General features: G+C 26.8%; 2 protein-coding genes across 2 annotated transcripts; one reads left to right on the plus strand and one right to left on the minus strand.

The window, feature by feature from the left end:
* Positions 1-167: 167 nt before the first annotated feature.
* LOC112680324 (isocitrate dehydrogenase [NAD] subunit beta, mitochondrial-like) lies at positions 168-2,380 on the minus strand. The gene is made up of 9 exons (XM_025550379.1): positions 2,213-2,380; positions 2,011-2,061; positions 1,866-1,934; positions 1,578-1,796; positions 1,305-1,511; positions 1,082-1,246; positions 782-991; positions 564-719; positions 168-396 (listed from the first exon to the last, which is right to left on the minus strand). The coding sequence occupies exons 1-9, from the start codon at positions 2,252-2,254 to the stop codon at positions 322-324; spliced, it is 1,194 nt and encodes a 397-aa protein (XP_025406164.1). The 5' UTR covers positions 2,255-2,380; the 3' UTR covers positions 168-321.
* Positions 2,381-2,510: 130 nt separating this feature from the next.
* LOC112680323 (NADPH-dependent diflavin oxidoreductase 1) lies at positions 2,511-7,940 on the plus strand. The gene is made up of 9 exons (XM_025550378.1): positions 2,511-2,899; positions 3,190-3,372; positions 3,478-3,729; positions 6,205-6,337; positions 6,408-6,662; positions 6,729-6,983; positions 7,096-7,260; positions 7,349-7,575; positions 7,660-7,940. The coding sequence occupies exons 1-9, from the start codon at positions 2,808-2,810 to the stop codon at positions 7,886-7,888; spliced, it is 1,791 nt and encodes a 596-aa protein (XP_025406163.1). The 5' UTR covers positions 2,511-2,807; the 3' UTR covers positions 7,889-7,940.
* The last annotated feature ends 7,192 nt before the right edge of the window (positions 7,941-15,132 follow it).

Raw genomic sequence — 15,132 nt, forward strand, 5'->3', positions numbered from 1 at the left:
ATTTTCATAAAACTATCTCATAATATTTAAATACATTAATTACATTTCTACATTTAATGATACAGTGAAATACTATATATAGTACTCAGTAATATGTTTGTTTATTAATATTCTATTGAAAACAATTATAATTGAATATTATTTAAAATATTAAAAATACAGTATAAAGTTAATAGTGAAACTATTGATTAATTTAACACAATTACAATTTGAAATCTAAACCCATTTCATTAATACTGAGGAAATTTGATAATAAATCAATGGTAAATGTTATTACAGGAAAATGTAAAGTTTAACTCTCAAAAATAATTAAGTAATAACTTAAACAATAGCTTTTATAACTGCATCAGTAAATTCATGAGTGCTGCTTGAACCACCTAGATCCCTTGTTCTCACCTAAAAAATATTAAAAAATATATTTAGTAATTTAAATTTTAACATTTCATTGCTAAATGATGAAAATAAAATATAGTTACATATTTTGAATTAATTACTTTTTATTTTAAATATAACAATTAATACTTAATAGTACTATTAATTATAAAATTATTATTTTTAATTACTTTGCCAGCAGCAAGCACTTCTCTAATTGCAGTTCTTATGGCTTCACTATAATGCTGGAGGTTAACGTGCCTTAACATTTTTGATGCACACATCAACATAGCTGTTGGGTTAGCTATATTTTTACCAACAGCAGTTTGGAAAACATGTCTTGCACCCTATTAAAATTAATAAAAGATAACATTTATTAGTTCATACTTAAATATAACTAACTAGTTACAGGTTCAAAAACAGCACATTCAGGGCTGAAAGATGAGCTAGCTACAACACCAGCTCCACCAACTAATCCAGCTGCTAAGTTATCTAATATATTGCCATATAAATTGGGCATGACTAAAATATCGAACTGTTGAGGATTAGACACCATCTGCATAGTACAGTTATCAACAATCATAGCTTCAAAGTTGACACTAGGATACAGTTGTTTGATCTTGGAACAATAAAAAAATTAGGAAATTAATACTATTTAATTTTTTTTGCAAAATTGTTTACATACTCAGTCAAAATATAAATACATTACCTCTGAACAACTTTTTAAAAACAAACCGTCTCCAAGTTTCATTATGTTTGCTTTATGAACACATGTAACACGTTTACGATTATTTCTAAGAGCATAATCAAATGCAAACTTTGCTATTCTTTGTGATTTTGAAGCAGTAACAATTTTTAAACATTCAACAACTCCCTAAAATAAAAATAAATACATAACATAAAGAACATGATATAATACAAATAAGTCTTACATCAACAGATTCATGTTCAAGGGCAGAATATTCTCCTTCAGTAAGTTCACGAATAATTACAATATCAATATTTTTATGTCTAGAAGCTACTCCAGGCCAGGAAACAACATGGACAACATTCGAATATAAATCTAAGCCTTTTCTAAGTTTCATGTGCAAGTTTTGTAGTTCTCCAGAATAACTTACATCAGGACTCATTAATGCTCCCTTAAAGTAAAGTTACAATTGTATTATTAATTTATATTAAAAAATAAATTTAGAATAATTAACAACCATTAAACAAATTCTATTGCGATTTATTGATTTAATAACATCTTCAACTTGAGCACTGCTAGAATGCTGTACTTCAGAAAATAAAATGGTCTCAAAATCAATTGGTGCTCCAATAGCTTTTAGCACAGTTTGAACAGAGTTCATTAATTCAGGATACACTCCATCACCAGGAATCAATGTACATGTAATTCGATCAACTGGCATGTTGGCAAATTTATCCTGTATAAAAGTATTAAATTTAAATAAAAGCACATAAAAAAAAAACTAAGAATAAATATATTGGTATACTTCATTTGATTCACCAGAAGTATATGCCCTTGCAATTGATGATTTGATTCCAACATTTTTAGCAGTGTCCTAGAAACAAGTATAATTATGAGTTTAATTAAGATTTCTATCGAATTAATGGGTTCCAAATAAATTATGACCTTACCAGTGATGAAGGTGTATGCAGACACTTATTTCCTAATAAATTTTTAGCGGACTATAAAAAAAAATTAAATTTAAATACAATTAGGAAAACATTACAATGAAATCTACAGACTGCAACATTAAAACGGACTCAATAAGTATTTATACAAAGCAAATTGTTGATTTTTTTTTTTTTCTCATAATATATGAGTTATTGTACTTACCCTGTTAATAAGTAGTTTCATTCCATTTTTAAGAATCGACATTATGATAAAGTCGATTACTTTAAGAATTAAAAAAAAATAATTATTCAGGTAAATTAATTAATAAATAAGTTGTGCTGTGCCCAAGAAAAAAATGTTGCACTAGGATGTTGGAATGTTTCTAGATCACGATATCAATAAAAAAAGAATCAGGGCTTATACTATCCAATGAAATCGCAGATATCAATAATTACTGTACTGCGATTGGTGTGGTATGCTTAGAACTTTGGAGGATAACAGCTGTAGATAAGCGAGATAATGATAAGATGAAAAAATTTAAATTATGAAATTGGATTTTAATTTTCACCTATTTTAATATTTAGCAGTCCATCATTCTAGCATTCTACAATATAGTGTACTACTGCATTATTCTATGACATTATTATATATTAAATTATAGTACTATGGCCGTATTTCTGGTTATTGTTGTTGGTTATTAGGTAATGATAATGTACCGCAGTGGTATTCGTTATTTATTTAAATTACAAAACGTCATATTATAACTTTTTGCGGGATTTTTAACGAATAATTAAAAAGGTAGGTTGAATCTTAAATAATGAACATGAGTCGTCGGCTTCTCATATTATATGGTAGTCAAACTGGATGTGCCCAAGAGGTGGCTGAAAGAATTTGGCGAGAATCAAAATGGTAAGCTAATTCCTAAATCTTATGAGTTTTAATTGTAATATTATTTAGTATGAAATTTTTTTTTTTTTTTTTAAATACCTTTTAAATTTATAAGAATATTATTAAATTTGTATAAAAAAAATTTTTTTTGTTTTTATAAGCTTTTATTTGATGTATTTTTTATTAAATGCACATTATAACTATAAGTACTATACATTTTACAATAAATAAAAAATAAGACCGATAATAGAAGTGTCTCAGTGAAAGTAACACAGAAAAAGTAGAAACTATATTAATTTTATTCTGTTAAGGTTACATTATAGTGGACCTGTTACTGCTATGGATGAATATCCTATAGACAAATTAATTTTTGAAAACAAAATTATATTTGTTTGTTCAACTACCGGTCAAGGTGAACAACCGGACAATATGAAAAATACTTGGAAATTTCTATTAAGAAAAAATTTACCTTCTAATTCTTTAAATAATGTTGAGTAAGAAAATAATTTATAGTCTTATAAAACAACATTTTAAAGTTAATTATAATATAATGTTAAATTATATTTATTTTTCATAATTTATTAAGAAATATATTTTAGATTTGCTGTTTTGGGTCTTGGAGACAGCTCATATTTAAAATTCAATCATGTTGCTAAAAAACTTTATAGAAGACTTATACAGTTAGGTGGAAAACCAATCTGTGATATTGGGTTAGCTGATGATCAACATGATATTGGAGCATTTGCTGTTATTGACTCGTGGATAGAAAATTTGTGGAATATATTAGCAAAAGTTCATCCTCTTACAAATGGATTAACAGTAATAGATCGAAATACATTGCCACCTCCAAAGTAAACCATAAAATAAGAACATATTTGCTTATGTATATGTAAATACACCTAACCAAACCATTAAGAAAATAAATTTCAAAAAATAGCCACTTCAAAGTGACATACTGTAATTTTTTTTCACATGTACTCTTTTACTTTATGTATAATACAATATTTGTCTATACTTATTATCTTACATATTCTAACTATTCTCTATTGAATTTTATTAGCAACTAGTAAATAATTATATTCATTATGAATAATTCATATCATATATCATATCATTGTGTTATATATAACATACCATATCATTGATCACCTGTGTTGATTGCAATTTGTAGATATTATTGATTTTTATATAATATCATACCAGCATTTTGATAATACAGTGATTATATAATAATGGTTCTAGCAAAAAAAAAAAAAATGCATTTTATGAAGTGTCGCTTAGCACTAGACACTTAGTCACTCAATAATTCAAAATTCAGTGGACAGATCTGAAAATTAAATTTATAGAAGTTTTCGAATTTCCCAGTGTTCAAATAATTGAGGAGGAAAAATAAATAATTTAAATTAAAGAAAGATGAAAAATGTTGTTACATACATTCATATTATTTATTTATTATACATTTATTTTGACTTTTAAATGTTTTACATATTAAATCTGTTATTTTTTTTGTGATAGATTGTTGGTTACAATCTGGTCCCTAAAATTTATTTTAATATAGTTGAAAGTGTAAAAGCTGGGATACAAAAACGTAGGGCAATATATTTTTTTTTCACCAACTTCAACTGCCACAATCACTTTTTTTTTTTTTATTGGCTAGCGACAAACATTTGTATTTCACGGGGCCCATATTCAGACTGACAGCCTTTTACTTGATTTCAACAACTATTTGCGTATTACAGAGATTAATTTTGTTAAAATATGATTAATGTTAAAAAGTTTAATTAAATTTAAGCAATTTAAGATAAACCACGATAATATTTTATCGCTGTTATTATTAGTTTGATCACAAGTACATAATTTACATACATGATTTATACATGATGGTTATATAATCGCTACAATAAATTTATTTTAGCTTATACTTATATAGAAATATATATAATAATGGTTCTAGCAAAGAAAAAACATGCAATTTATGAAGTGTCGCTTAGCACTAAACATTTTGAATTATTGGGGTGACCAATATACATATATTTTCTTCTAATTATGAATGGAATTTTTTAAATTATCGAGTAAGTAATATACTTTAATTATCATTATTCAAGTGTATAGTTGCTGTATAGATTACATTCTATTGTACATTCATATATTTTAATTCATTTTAAACGAAATTATGGTATGCTATTTTATTAAAAATGCAGGATTTCAATGTTAAAAGTTAATTTTATAGTAAACTGGAAGAATATTTAAATAAACCTAGAAAAAAAGCCTTATACAACTGAAAACATTGAGTCAATTATAACAGAAATAATTTACACTTAAATAAAGAAGTGCTTACAAAATTAATTAATTTGACCATATTTAATGCTACTGCACCATAATTTGGTATACAATATACTTATTTAGTAGTACTATATAATATGATAAAAGTATATATTATGTAGACCCTATAGATATTTGGTCAAATTAATTGATTTTGTTAGTATGTCAATAATGGTTTTTCCACGTTTATCCTAATAAAATATTTGTTAAACATTCAGAAAATTAATTTTCAGTATTTCATATGTATTTTGCTGTAACATGGGCGTAACCAAGAGGAGGGGGTTCGGGTCCGGACCCCCCCATTGAAATTTCTACATACTCAATGGTTTAATAGTAAATAGTATTTAGTGTATTTTAATTTCCCGTTATCTTCAATATATAAATTATAAATTACCTATATAATATACCTATAATATATAAACCATGTTTAATTTATACTATTTTTTTAATATTATTTATTATTGTTAATTAAATTATGTATTTTTTTATAACATTTAACAAATAAAAATTGATTTCAAATTATAGTACCTACCTATTGTAGTAAACCTTTGTGCAGAATATGCGTGATGTGTGTATAACTATTGTGACTATTACTATAGTTATTAACAGTAATTTTTTGGTATTGAATTAAACTATAATTATAATTAGAGAACAGATAAAATAAAAACTTTGGACCCCTCCCCCTAAAAAATTCCTGGATACGCCACTGTGCTGTATTATTGAGTATAAGTTTTTAATAATTGCTAATAAAATTCAATAGAGCAGTAAACTAATATAAGTAAAAAATATCTTGGGTGGTACATAAAATGAATGACCTAAAATTGAGAAATAAATTGTTAAATATCAAATTGAAATGGTCATTTTATGAAAAAGTGAGCATTTTTTTCAATATCAATTTTTTTTTTTTTTTTTTTTTTTGTTATGTTTGTGTAAAAACTATTTATATTAAATGATCAATTTAACTATGTGACTACAAAATTATATGTTCTCAAATTTATTTTTAGGTGGAGTGTATGTAATTCAATTGGCGGTATTCACAAAAATGATATTTTGCCAAATAATGATTTATTAAAACTAAATTCTACCACTGTCACTTGTTTATCTAACACAAAAACTACAGCTGAAAATCATTTTCAAGTAAATTTTATTCTAAGAATATTATTAATATATAATTGAAATTTTATAAGTCAATTGCATATTTTTTTAGGATGTACGGTTATTAAAATTTGAGTTAACTGAAGGCAGTGTTAAGTATTCTCCTGGTGACATTTTAATGGTGCGTCCAGTTAACTCTGAAACTTCTGTAAACAATTTATTTCAAATACTTAAAGATAATAAGATGAAATTAAATACTACCTCTATATTAAGTGTAACTCAGCACAGTAATGATATGCCTGTACCATATAATTTGTTGAAACCATTTACTTTATATCAGTGTGCTAAATATTTTTGGGATTTAAATGTAAATATTTTATATTTTAATGATGAGTTAGTATAACTATATTTTATGATAAATACAATTCTCTAGATTATACCAAATAGATATACATTTCAATTATTGTCATATTTTACGGATAATGAATTAGAAAAAGAAAAACTACAGGAATTCACAACACCTGAAGGACAAGAAGAACTGTATAATTACTGTAATCGTCCAAGAAGAACTATTCTTGAAGTATTGACTGATTTTCCTCATGCAACAGCTAATTTAACTTTGGAATATCTTTTTGAAATATTTTCTCCAATACGCCCAAGAGCCTTTTCAATTGCTTCAGCACCTTCAGTATGTTTATATTTATTTACGTATCGTAATAATATTAGTATATTAGTTAAACATCAAATTATATCTCATTTCATAAATAATCAAATATTTTACTGTTTAACATGTATTATAGGTACACATTAATGAAATACATATACTTGTTGCTGTTGTTAGTTATAAGACGAAATTATTTGCAAAAAGAATTGGATTGTGTTCTACGTGGCTTGCTAGTTTAAAATATGGAGATAAAATTCCCATTTGGATTCAAAAAGGAACATTTAAATTTCCATACAGTCAAGTAACTATTTTATTGTTTAAATGTTGAATGATAAAATTGTAATTAAACTAGTTAAAAAACTAAATTATTATTTTGAATTGTTGTTTAGTCATGTAATGTGATAATGATTGGACCGGGTACTGGAGTAGCTCCATTTCGAAGTTATATACATGAAACTGTTGCTAAAGGAAACGGGGATGCAAAAACTTTACATTTATATTTTGGAGCTAGAAATAAATTTGGTGATTTTCATTTTGTTAATGAATGGGAACAACTAATATTTAATGGAAAATTATCATTGCATACTGCATTTTCAAGAGATCAAAAAGAAAAAATGTATATTTTTAATTTTTAACTTACCATAGTTAATATTTAAAAAAAAATTAAATAGTTAATTTAAATAGCATTTATTTGTTCTAGTTATGTGCAACACATTTTGGAAAAAAATAAAGAAGATCTATCAAAGTTACTCACCAGTAAAGAATGTTATATTTTCATAGCTGGAAATGCAAAAGATATGCCAATAGCAGTTAAAAACGTATTTATAAGTATTGTTGAAAAGTTAAATAATTTAAATAATACTATACCTATAAACACAATTGATATGATGGAAACTAAAGGCTTTTATCAAACTGAAACTTGGAGCTAATTTTATTTCTTACAATTTACATATATATACTAGTATTAATAAATTACCTTTAATTTAAATACATGTATACATTTTACCAAATTTATAAAATTTGTACTGGAAAAACATTTTTGTTCTATGAATTATTTAAACTGTATAAAATATAATAAATCATTTAAAATTGTTTAAACATATTTTTTTTTTGTCATATTTATTTTAATTTGTAAAATCTGTATAAAATATTTTACAATAAGCACAATATATATAAATAGCCCAGTTATGATAGAATAATCTTAAAGAGGTTTTTTTATTTTTATAAAGTAAATATTTATTTGAGTATTGGTGAAAATGATAAATATGGAACACTATTTATAAACTATAAATATAAATGAATTATAATGAAACACTCAACATAACTATTAATAATATATTTAACGGAGTACAATTTATTTTAGAACAAATTACATTAAAATAAACAAGTTGCGAGCTCATCCAATTAGTATATATTTGAAACCGATAGGCTGAGTTGATACAACTAAAGTATTATTATGAAAAATATTTTATACATAAATGGTGCGGCGTCAAATATTTCTGTGGTGAAATGTCGGGGTCCGCTCTTATTCCTCGTCTATTTCAAGCGCCCCCGAAACTAACCTTACGTCTAAAGCGAGCTATTGTTATTTTACTAACTAAATAATTTAGTATTTATGTACTTGTTTCATATGTTACTTTAACATTTGAATCACTATAATCTCGCCGATTACGAAGAGCATCAATTTCATGGACATATAAAATATTTGGATATTGTTTACAAATTACAGCTTGAGCACCATTCAATTTGCCATTCAACGAAGCAGCGCCATCATAACCTTGGCCAATTAAAAATTCTAAGTTAATACAAAGTAATAGTAAGTTTTTAATAATTGTTCTTTCTAGTCCATGACCACTTAAATCAGAAATAACTACAAACTTTAAAAAATCTTCTCGAATTAAAGATTTGTCAAATCAGTCTCAATGTAACGGATACATATAGACATCTGTTATTTTTTTAAGACATCAGTTTTTTCATCTGCCATAACAAAAAATAACAGCTAGATTAACTGTATCAACTAGATTTTCTGATATAATATCACTATGAATACTTATTAATTGATTTTTTGTTTAACCACTCGTATATTGGGCATATGAACTAACCTACAGATAAGTGTTTTTTCAAAATGTCATTTCCAGCGTTCATTCTAAATTATAGTAATTCACGAAATGTACCATTATTTGTCACTTCTTAGTTTAAATTTATACATCCAGAATTATATTTTCCTCTGAGAGACATTTTTAATCGACCATAAAGATGAATTGTTACGATTATTGAACATAATTTTTTCTATTTTTAGAAGCTTGACGGGCTTTTTCAAAGTTTAAAACATTAATCACAGATTTTTGTTTTCGATTATTTACTGACAAAAAATGTTCAAAACATTCTTTAGATAATTTATGATACTGACCATTATCATGATCATAAGGTACATTTCTCTATCACGTTTTTCCATTTTTTAAATGGTTATGTGACAAAACTTTGAGCTTTTTCATGATTACCTTTACCAATATCCATATTGGAAAATATAACACAAACTTAATGCATCAGCTTCTATTTCAGAATACACCACCATGGATATATTTTTAGCCAACTCATTTCAAAACGTAAATTACATTTATTAGAAGTTTCTATTGGAAATACATTTCTATTTGGGAATACCCATAGTGATAAGAATAATTATTCTATTTTAAATATATATATTTTAAATTTATATAAGCATCAATGTCTTGAGAATCAAAATTAAATTATGTCGAAGCTGGTTTTACATTTTCAATAATCTCATGATTTATTATATTTTCAGTATGACTAACTTCTGGCGGTTTGTTTCAAAAAAATCTAAAATTGTTTCTGGCTTTTTCATCTTCGAAAGTTTAATATAACTCATACATTGTAATAGAATTCGTAATCCTAATAAATAAAAATTTAAATTTAATAAGTAGAAGGTTTAGAAAAATCTCAAAATTATACCTCCCTCTCTTAGGTATCTACGATTCTTTTTTTTAAATACCAAAATTTTAAATGATACTAATACTTAACATTTTTTCATTATCTAATAATTGCTAATCTAAAATAAAAATGTTTTCAACCTCATTTAAGAATAATTTAAATAGATAAAAAATAGTACAAATTATGAGTACGTAACCAGTGCCGTAAAAATCATAGGTGCAGGTGGTGCACAGCACTGGGATCCGTAGGGTCAAAGGGCCATAGTTGGCCGTCAATTTTTTTTTTTTTTTTAATTTGATTTAATTTGATTCATGATTATTGTATTATTATCTTGTATTTAATTTTATATAACAAAAGGTAAAAGTCTGGTCCGTTTTATTTGGAATTGTTTATCTAAATATTGGGAAAAATACTAAGCTTAGAGTGACATAAATAGATTACTTTTATAAATATACTTTTATATTTTATTGTAAATCATATTTATAAAATCAATAATCATGTATTCATATTATATATTTTATCTTTAGTTGTAGTTTATTCTACAAGTTTTTTGAAGTGAAACTTTTTTACTGAGGGTATGACAAATACTTGTATATTTAGTCACGTAAACGACTGATTAGAATGAAATGACTGAACGACAGGATAAGAAGGCGCACGCAAATCGTATATCTGCTACGCAATGGTCAGTATACCACCCCATCACTCTTTTCTTTTCTAAACTCAACTTAGCGGGTATTGGAATTAAAGACCCCGGACCCATGGGAATCTGAGTTTTTATGGCCGCAGAATAATTTCCCCCATTCGAGAACAAAAGTCTTTACCCCCTCTCATTTTGAGTTAACCATAACTCAGTGGGATTTCAATTTAATGTCCCCGGACAAACTGGGAACCGTTCCGGAGGTGCGAGACTACAGATTTTCGCTTTAGGGTACGGGGCACCCCTTCCTCCCCTTTTTGGCTTTATGCTTTTTTGCTGTATTTCAATCCAGGAGGTCACTAGGACCCACCCCGCTGCTGGGAAACGCGGGGTTTCGAATTCCCCCTCCCTTGATAACCTCAATGGAAGAAATCAATTGCCATTGGTATTAAGTGAAGACTTTAATATAAATTTTGCTTCAATACACTCCATAACACTTATACATTTTTTTCCGAAACAAACTTAATTTAGTAATGATCTAATGACACCAACAACAAGATCAGGAACTACGATTGATACGATTTTTACACGGTACCTACTAGTGCCCGTGATTTTAGACGTGTACCTAATTTAAATACACGCATAGGCGTGTTGACGGGAGGGGCCGGGTGGGCCACTGACCCCCCGGCAAAATTTGCCTCCAACAAAACCGTGCCAGAATAAAAAAAAAGTAATGTGATTTGTACTCATTACCTACCGATAGTTTCAGTACAGTACAGTATAGTAGTAAAATGTACGTATTTTTATTTGATTTTTAAATGTATTTTTATTATTCATGTCTAAAAAAAAATATAAGTCTCATAATTAACCCCTCGGCCACCAAAGTCTGAACACGCCTATGAATACACGTATACACGTGTCACGTGTAATTAATATACACTTGTATTAAAAAAAGAAATTAATTTTCGTTATAAATTTCAGTTTGAGTTAATATATTTAGTAATTTGACAATTATATTTGTGTTTGAGTTTGAATAATTTAAATACACGGAATATTAAAAATAAAACTAAAATTTACAAGAGGGTTTTATCATTTTTAAAAGAAGCGCGCGTTGAATCGTTTGTAAACCGTGGTACTAAATTTCAGCCATCACGTATTCTGGAATATGCAATCAAGAATAATATATGAGTAAATAATTACCAAAAAAAAAAAAAACCAGGTCGTATATTACGCGTGACTTGTCTGAAAAGCATACAGCGATTTAAATTGAATTGCTTATAATATATTTAAAAAAAAAACAAGACGTGTAATAAAAATATATTTTTTTAAATATACGTGTATGTTAATTACACGTGTTTTACGTTACGTGAATCACGTGTAATCAAATACACGTGTAATAGAGACCTCTAGTACCTACCTAATGTACAATCAAGAACTTGCATATCTTATTTCAGCTATCATATCTACTTTTCCCAAAGAAATATCTACAGACAAATCCTCCGACGAATACATGGAAATTGATGAATTAGAATAAGTTTATTCTAATTCTTTGTTTTTTTTATATTTTTCTAGATAAAAAACTATATAAAGTCTTAAAGATGTACACCACACCTATCACTATTAAATATTTCAGATTGTCATATTTATTTTCAAAAAATAAACAAACATTCTTATAAATGTATGGAATGCTAGATATATGACCTCCATGTGGTGCACCCCGGGTAATGCTAACAATATATCGAAAAAAGTCAATGAGCAATAAGCCTTGATTTAAACATGTCTTTAGCTGTGATGAACCCGAACTGTTATTTCAACCTATTGATCACGTCACTAATATTTTTCTTGTATCATTAATAATGTAGTTTCACTTCATATGCTCGTTCTTGGAACACGCACCTTTTTTTTATTAATAAAATCTATCTAATTGTGATCTTATATATCTACTAAGTTGAAACTTTTTACAGAATTGTTTCAGCGAGAAAATTATCTATCGGTTCTTTAAAATTCAATAGATCCACAAATACTATCTGTTCTAAGGAGTAAAAAATTCCCATAGTCTGAAGTCCGACTTTTTTATGTATCTCAAGAAAGAGGGGCCCATGTACATTTTTTTGCACTTTGGTCTTTGACACTCTAGTTACGGCACAGTACGTAACAACCATAAGCGAGTCTGAAAATTTCGTGCAGGTATGGCTAATAACATTTTTCATTAGGAAAATTGAAATTTTAATTTAGGATACGAAGACAAAGAGTGCTATATACACAATACACTACCTCGGGAACGTACGTAGTAATTGTAGCTACTATAGTGACTATAGCTAGTAAATAATATACTTCATCTCTTAAAAAAAATAAAAGGTATATAACATAAAATACAACATAAACTACACGGGTACTTATAGCTATGGATATTAGATAATAAATATTATTGGTTAGTTTTTGACATAGACATTTAAAACATACATAATATTTTATGCGAAAATATTTATTATTTAGTTCTGTTTTATTTAATCATTATTTTTACTTTTTAGTGATTATTTTTAATAATTTAAGTATAAATTTAAAACGGAGCTGGATTTTGCAGGTCTGGCCATAGCCGTAAACACGCCTATGATAACAAAAGTATTCGAAATATTTTGACGTTCTTCACCAAATTGAACAAATTCGAAATAAACAGTATATATGTAATTTCACACTTACAGTGTTGCAATCGTAATCGTTATCGACTTATAGTAGTCGTGTAGATGAACGTTATTGTTGTATAAAATATTTATTTTAACCAGGGATGTATTTTAGGGGGGGGGGCGAAGGTCGATTAATAAAATACATTTAATAATAATTTTAATAAAATAACCAGTGTCGTAAAAACGAAGTGTGCACAGGCTCCGGGCTTCAAATTATGGAACTCAAAAGGTAAAATTCTCAAGAATGTTTAATAATAAAGGGCTTCAAAATTTTTATTTGTACACAGGCCTAGAGTAGTTAAGTTAAGGCACTGTGTATAATGTATGTGCATTGTACGTCGGTGGTATTAATGCATTATCAATGCAAACTGAAATAAACTCATTCTCATTAATACAAATAATCTTCTTCAAAAAATATTTTATTTCAAAATAAACTGAGGGTAATAATTTAAAACTTGGAAGTAGTGATGGTATATCGAAGGAAAGTATGGACACTTTTACTTAGTACTAATATCGAAACAGAATTACCGACATAGGCATAATTTGGGAGGGGGTGCTTAGTACTCCCATATTTGACATTAGCACCCCCAAATGCGTTCATGTTATTTTACATTTAAATACACATTACTTATTATGTATAGAAAAATAGAGTTTTTATTGTATAAATATATAAATTTAGTATTTAAATAATGATGGTGGAAGTTCGTTCTTCGTCTTTTCGGTCCTCGAACTAGATAATAGTAATAAGTAGGGTTACCAGATTTTGAAATCCTTAAACTTAAACCATTATATTGAATGATTCATAAAGACTTTCAAAACATTAGGTATTTTTAAAGTTCTATATTTAAATCAAAATTGCCATTTGAAAATTTTATCAAATACGAAAAAAAATATCTTTGCTACAGGGTAAAAGTTTCAAGTTTCTAGCCACATTACATTTGGAATTATAATTAAGTAACTAAAATCTGAAAAGTGAAAGTCTTATTTACAGCGTATTTTTACCGTTTCAGGTCAGTTTTTTTCTCACGCCTAGAAAAACTATTAAGATTTTTAAAAATTACCTATTTAAAGTACCACCACATGCCAATATAAAATTTAAAAAGTTTCTAGAAAAAACTTTTGGACCAGTATTTCTATGCGAAAAAGTGTTAAAAAAATAAAATACAAACATCATTATAAAACCATAATATTCTTCACTACACTTAGAATCTGGAAATTATCATGTGATGAAACATTTGTGTTTACAAACGGAAACTTCGTTATATGCGCAAAATTATATAAAATCAAAGCGAACAATTTAAATTTAGAAATATTCAAATATTTACTAAATATTTTAGTAACTGTTGAATTGTACGGGTTTCAGGTGTATAAAACCATTAAGGAACATGAAAAAGATAGAAGGGCTTCAGCACCCCCAGTTTTTTCATTTAAATTGCGCCCCTGATTACCGATATTAGTAGATATCGAATAGAATTGATATGGAATGAATAAAAAAATTTGCATATTCTATACACTATTCGTAAATTTGTATATTGTTTATATATTAACTCATCTAGAATATATATAATTATTATATTTATAAAATGATATTTAATGTTTATTTAATAATGTATTGTCATTCACATTGTCTTCTGTTTTTTATATTTAGTTAAATTTGAACATGCATAAATAATTTACTTTGAAAAAAAATATTTGATATCATCCGATCAGAGATATGAAACATAAGTACTTTTTAACCGATATTATATCGGCGATAGGGCAGTAAATAAATGATTCGATACCAGTACATTTTAATTGATATGAATATAGTATAGTATAGTATCGAAACAATGGTATTGATGCCAAAAGTAGTTGTATCGAAAGAAAAGTATCAATACTTAACTGATATCGGTAATATCGCTAT

This window comes from Sipha flava, unplaced genomic scaffold, assembly GCF_003268045.1.
Source record: "Sipha flava isolate LNK unplaced genomic scaffold, YSA_version1 176_pilon_pilon, whole genome shotgun sequence".
NCBI classification, from domain to species: Eukaryota; Metazoa; Arthropoda; class Insecta; order Hemiptera; family Aphididae; genus Sipha; species Sipha flava.

What these genes read in the sequence shown, in the direction of transcription:
- LOC112680324 (XM_025550379.1), bottom strand. Translation starts at nt 2,254, where the DNA reads ATGTCGATTCTTAAAAATGGAATGAAACTACTTATTAACAGG. An exon ending in TGAAACTACTTATTAACAGG is followed by an intron (nt 2,062 to 2,212) that starts GTAAGTACAATA and finishes TTTTTTTTATAG; the next exon opens with TCCGCTAAAAATTTATTAGG. An exon ending in AATGTGCTGTTTTTGAACCT is followed by an intron (nt 720 to 781) that starts GTAACTAGTTAG and finishes TAATTTTAATAG; the next exon opens with GGTGCAAGACATGTTTTCCA.
- LOC112680323 (XM_025550378.1), top strand. Translation starts at nt 2,808, where the DNA reads ATGAACATGAGTCGTCGGCTTCTCATATTATATGGTAGTCAAACTGGA. An exon ending in AATACATTGCCACCTCCAAA is followed by an intron (nt 3,730 to 6,204) that starts GTAAACCATAAA and finishes ATTTATTTTTAG; the next exon opens with GTGGAGTGTATGTAATTCAA. An exon ending in CAATTGCTTCAGCACCTTCA is followed by an intron (nt 6,984 to 7,095) that starts GTATGTTTATAT and finishes CATGTATTATAG; the next exon opens with GTACACATTAATGAAATACA.